General features: G+C 53.2%; 1 protein-coding gene across 1 annotated transcript in view; it reads left to right on the forward strand.

The window, feature by feature from the left end:
* The first annotated feature begins 248 nt into the window (after window positions 1-248).
* Window positions 249-4,444, forward strand: part of CLCN7 (chloride channel, voltage-sensitive 7) — a 25,505-nt gene continuing 21,309 nt past the window's right edge. The window contains exon 1 of the mRNA XM_011957483.1: window positions 249-461. Within this exon, the coding sequence (XP_011812873.1) occupies window positions 426-461 (36 nt within the window). The 5' untranslated portion in view covers window positions 249-425. The remainder of the gene's footprint in view (window positions 462-4,444) is intronic.

A 4,444-nucleotide genomic window follows, 5' to 3' on the forward strand; every position in this document is an offset into this window, starting at 1 on the left:
GGTGGCCGGGAGGGCCGGGGGAGCAGGCGGGGCTCCCCGGACCCCGCGGAATGTGGGGCGCTGAGGGGCGACGGGCAGCCGTGGTGCACGTTCGTTCTCTCCGGCGTCCCCCGGAGTGGCCCTACGGGGGTGCAAATGGCGGGTGATTTGTTTAAATTGTCATCCTGCACGAGCAACTAATTTTATTTGCTTGCGTTTTGACCCCCCGGGAGATGGGAACGGTTAAGATTGCAGCCGGTTCTCTTTCAAGTGAGAGTGACTGAGCGCCTTTATCTGCCATCTTTCTGTGTGGGGATCAGTCCCGACTTTCAGGTGATCTTGGGAGTGAGGAGCATCTGTACTCAGCCTCCCTTAGCACCGAGTTGAATTTGGAATGTGCAGACACACACAGTAAGCAGCAAGTTAGAGATTGGAATGCGTTCCGCATGTCACCCTGCAGCTTGCGTCTGAGCAGGGTTAAGGTCTGGAGAACCGTTTCGGTTACGTTTGTTTCCCTGTCTCTGTATTGTCTTAATTTTTTTTTTTTTTTTTTTTTGAGACGGAGTTTCTCTCTCGTTGCCCAGGCTGGAGTGCAATGCTGCGATCTCGGTTCACCGCAACCCCTACCTCCCGGGTTTAAGTGACTCTCCTGCCTCAGCCTCCCAAATAGCTAGAATTACAGGCGTGCGCCACCACGCCCTGCTAATTTTATATTTTCAGTAGATACAGGGTTTCTCCATGTTGGTCAGGCTGGCCTCGAACCGCTGACCTCAGTTGATCCCCCGACCTTGGCCTCCCAAAGTGCTGATGTTACCGGCGTGAGCCAGCGCGCCTGGCCGTATTGTGTTACTTTTGAGTTAACCGTTTTGTTGATCAGTCTTAATCTGCTTTGCAGTTATTTACATTTTCTCCTGTCTAGTCCTTTAAATATTTGTCTTGTGCTTAACGATTAGGAAGGACGGCCGGGCGCGGTGGCTCACGCCTGCAATCCCAGCACTTTGGGAGGCCGAGGCAGGCGGATTACGAGGTCAGGAGATCGAGACCATCCTGGATAACATGGTGAAACCCGGTCTCTACTAAAAATACAAAAAATTAGCCGGGCGTGGTGGCAGGCGCCTGTAGTCCCAGCTACTCAGGAGGCTGAGGCGGGAGAATGGCGTAAACCTGGAGGACGGAGCTTGCAGTGAGCCGAGATCGCGGAAGAGGGAGCTTGCAGTGAGCCGAGATCGTGCCGCTGTTCTCCAGCCTGGGTGAGCTGTTCTCCAGCCTGGGCTGGAGACTCCTTCCCAAAAAAAAAAAAAAAAAAAGATTAGGAAGAACGCGAAAATCAGGTTGTTTCCATAGAACCTACATTTAGATTTTCCCAATTCCTTAGAAATGCACCAGACAAAGAAGGTCGAAGTCTGCCTTTTGCTGATAAGAAGCAGCAGCTCAGCTCCCTTTGAAGTGGGCTCTCCTGCTCTCCGTGCTGTAGTTTGCATGAAAAGTGATCTGAAGGGGTTAATTTGAAGTGGTGGAGCCCTGGGTGGTTAGTTATTTGTGTGTATGCCTGTGTGTGTGTGTTTCTGTTTTAAAAGAAGCTAAGGCCAAGAGTGATGGCTCATGCCTGTAATCCTAGCACTTTGGGAGGCCAAGGTAGGGGAGGATCACTTGAGCCTAGAAGTTCAAGACCAGCCTGGGCAAAATAGTGAAACCCTGTCTCTAAAAAAAAACCAAAATTAGCCAGGTATGGTGATATGCATCTGTAGTCCCAGCTACTCACTCAGGAGCCTGAGGCGGAAGAGTCACGTGAGCCCAGGAGGTTGAAGCTGCAGTGAGCTGCTATTTTTTTGAGACAGGTTCTCACTCTTTTGCCCAGGCTGGAGTTTGATAACCTATCTCAAAAAATTTAAAAAAAAATTTTTTTTTAATTAAATCTGAAGTTCACAAGGTAGAAGGAATAAACCGACTTTAAGGGCTGACAGGTAAAGAGTGGGAGCCTTGATGGAGGTTGAATTTGAGTTTCTCTTGGGACTGAATGTGCTTGGGGTTTCCTGTTTGTTTTTGCAAATAGAAGAGTTAATTTTTTGGGAAATAGTCTGTTGATCTCTTAACCTTAGAAAGTTTTCCTGGCCGGGCGCGGTGGCTCACGCCTGTAATCCCAGCGCTTTGGGAGGACGAGGCGGGCGGATTGCCTGAGGTCAGGAGTTCTAGACCAGCCTGGACAACATGGTGAAACCCCATCTCTACTAAAGATACAAAAATTAGCTGAGTGTGGTGGCAAGCGCCTATAATCCTAGCTACTTGGGAGGCTGAGACAGGAGAATTGCTTGAACCCGGGAGGCAGAGGTTGCAGTGAGCCAAGATTGCGCCATTGCACTTCTGCCAGGGCAACAAGAGCGAAACTCCGTCTCAAAAAAAAAAAAAGTATTCCCTTAAAAGTCCTTGTAAGCTTATTTATTTCTTTGCATTTAATAACAGTGGATCCCCTGCTTATAAGCAGTTAAAAAGAATAGTTTATTGTGCACTTGCTCTGTGGCTGCCTGGGACACAGGCGCATGAAGCTGCTTCCTTCCTCCCAGAGACAGGCCCAGTGCCCTGTGCAGATGGTCTGCAAGGCCCCTGGGGCAGGAACAGTCACAAGGCTCGGACTTGAAGAGCACAAGATCCTCAGGCAGACAGATGGGTGGGGAAGGACAGAGGGAGTGTGTGTTTGGGATGCGCCGTGGAGCGTGGAGGTCAGCCCTGCTGCGCACATGAGCAGGCTTTGAATTTGGCTCATCTCTCGGGGAGCCCGTGGAAAGCTAGAACCCCATGCCTGAAGGATCCCCAGCCTTTCCCTGCAGCAGACAGACTGGAGAGGTGGAGTCTAGAGGCTGAGGCGCCACCTCTTAGGCCAGGCGTCCTCGGAGGCCTTTGTGCGCTTAGCACTGGACGCGTCGAGGGTCTCCTGCAAGGCCTGTAGCCTCCCTCTGCCCAGTTTTCCCATCAGCGAAAAAGTTAACACGTGCACAGCGCTGAGCACGGTGCCTGTCACAAACCACGCTGTGAAGAAACGTGAGCTGTGCCCAGTCGTGTTAAAACCAGCGGCACGAGGGATTCGTGTTGGATGTGACTTTCCTGCCCGACTTCCTGAGCAGCTACTGGGTTTCTTGGTGCTGTTTTTCTGGGGGCGGGTCTGCTCTGACTGGTGCGCACAGTTCATAGGCTCAGGCACCCCCCGTGTGGCCGCAGTTGGGGTTCTGTAAGCTGCCCTTGGGTTCGAGGCCTCCAGGGCTGTTCTGAGCTAAAATATCAGCCCAGGCCATCACCTGCTGACAGGACTGTTCCAGTGAACGTGAGAACTGGCCCTAACGGCCTCCAGGCTCTTTGGGGTGTGTTGCAGGATTTTCAGGTTGGTTGGTGGCGTCATTGCCACATCAGTGTGGGCACAGCTGGCCAAACACTATGAGGTGGCTGCCTTGGGCAGGGTAGACTGCGGAGTGGCTTGTTGGAGGCTGGGCACCAGCGGAAAGCCCAGGCCCTTCAGAGCTGCCTGTGGGTTGCTGTTCCCGTTCTCAGGCCTGTCTTGCTTTGTGTGGCGTAGTGGTGAATAGACCGAGCCGGTCACTGCTCATCTGGTGGTGCTGGGACAGGGCGAGGGTGAGGTCAGCAAGCCCTGGCGGTGTGTGGGCGGCAGGAAGCAGAACTCCTTGAGAACTGAGAGAGGGAAAGCAGCTGGAGCCAGGAACACTTGGGTGTTGGGGGCGGTGAGGGGAGGTGGGTATTTGCAGGACATCACTGGGAACTCATGTTGGGACGCTCCACCTAAGATCCTGGCAGGGCAGGGGTCTGGGTTGGTGTGGGAGTGTGTCCTGCCTGGGAACCCGGAGCCAAAGACCACAGCCTGAGAGCGAGCTGTGGGCGCAGTGAGGCCGTGGGGGAGGGTCTGGGGTCGTCCCCAGTGGCCCCTTGAGCTCTGTTCTACTTGAGGAAGCGCCCTCAGTTCTATCCCGGCCTCCAGGAAGTCCTCTGCCTGCCTGGGAGGGTTCCCCTTCTGTCCCCTGCCCCTCCCTGCCCTCCAGCATTGCTGTTCTATGTCTGTCTTGCTTTAGGTCTCTGCCTCAATGCCATGGGGACAGCACGTGTACTCTCCTTGGTCTCTGTGGCCTTTGTGTGTCACCTCATTTCCTTTGACTGTAACCCCCACCCCCGCGGGGCAGCTGCTGTATGCTCTGTGCCTAGCGTCTAGCCTGGTCCTGGCAGAGGCCTGCTGAATGTTAGAACACAGCGCAGGCCGAGCAGAGCAGCAAGTGGTCTTTAATATTGCTTTAATTTTTTTTTTAATTATGGTAAAAAAAAAAACACATACCATAAATTTACCATTTTAAGCCAGGCATGGTGGTGCACGCCCCTCACACCAGCTACTTGAGAGGCCAAGGCGGAAAGATCACTTGAGCCCAGAAGGTTGAGACCGCCTGGGCGACATAGCAAGACCTTGTCTCTA

Source organism: Colobus angolensis, unplaced genomic scaffold (genome assembly GCF_000951035.1).
Source record: "Colobus angolensis palliatus isolate OR3802 unplaced genomic scaffold, Cang.pa_1.0 Scaffold443, whole genome shotgun sequence".
NCBI lineage: Eukaryota > Metazoa > Chordata > Mammalia > Primates > Cercopithecidae > Colobus > Colobus angolensis.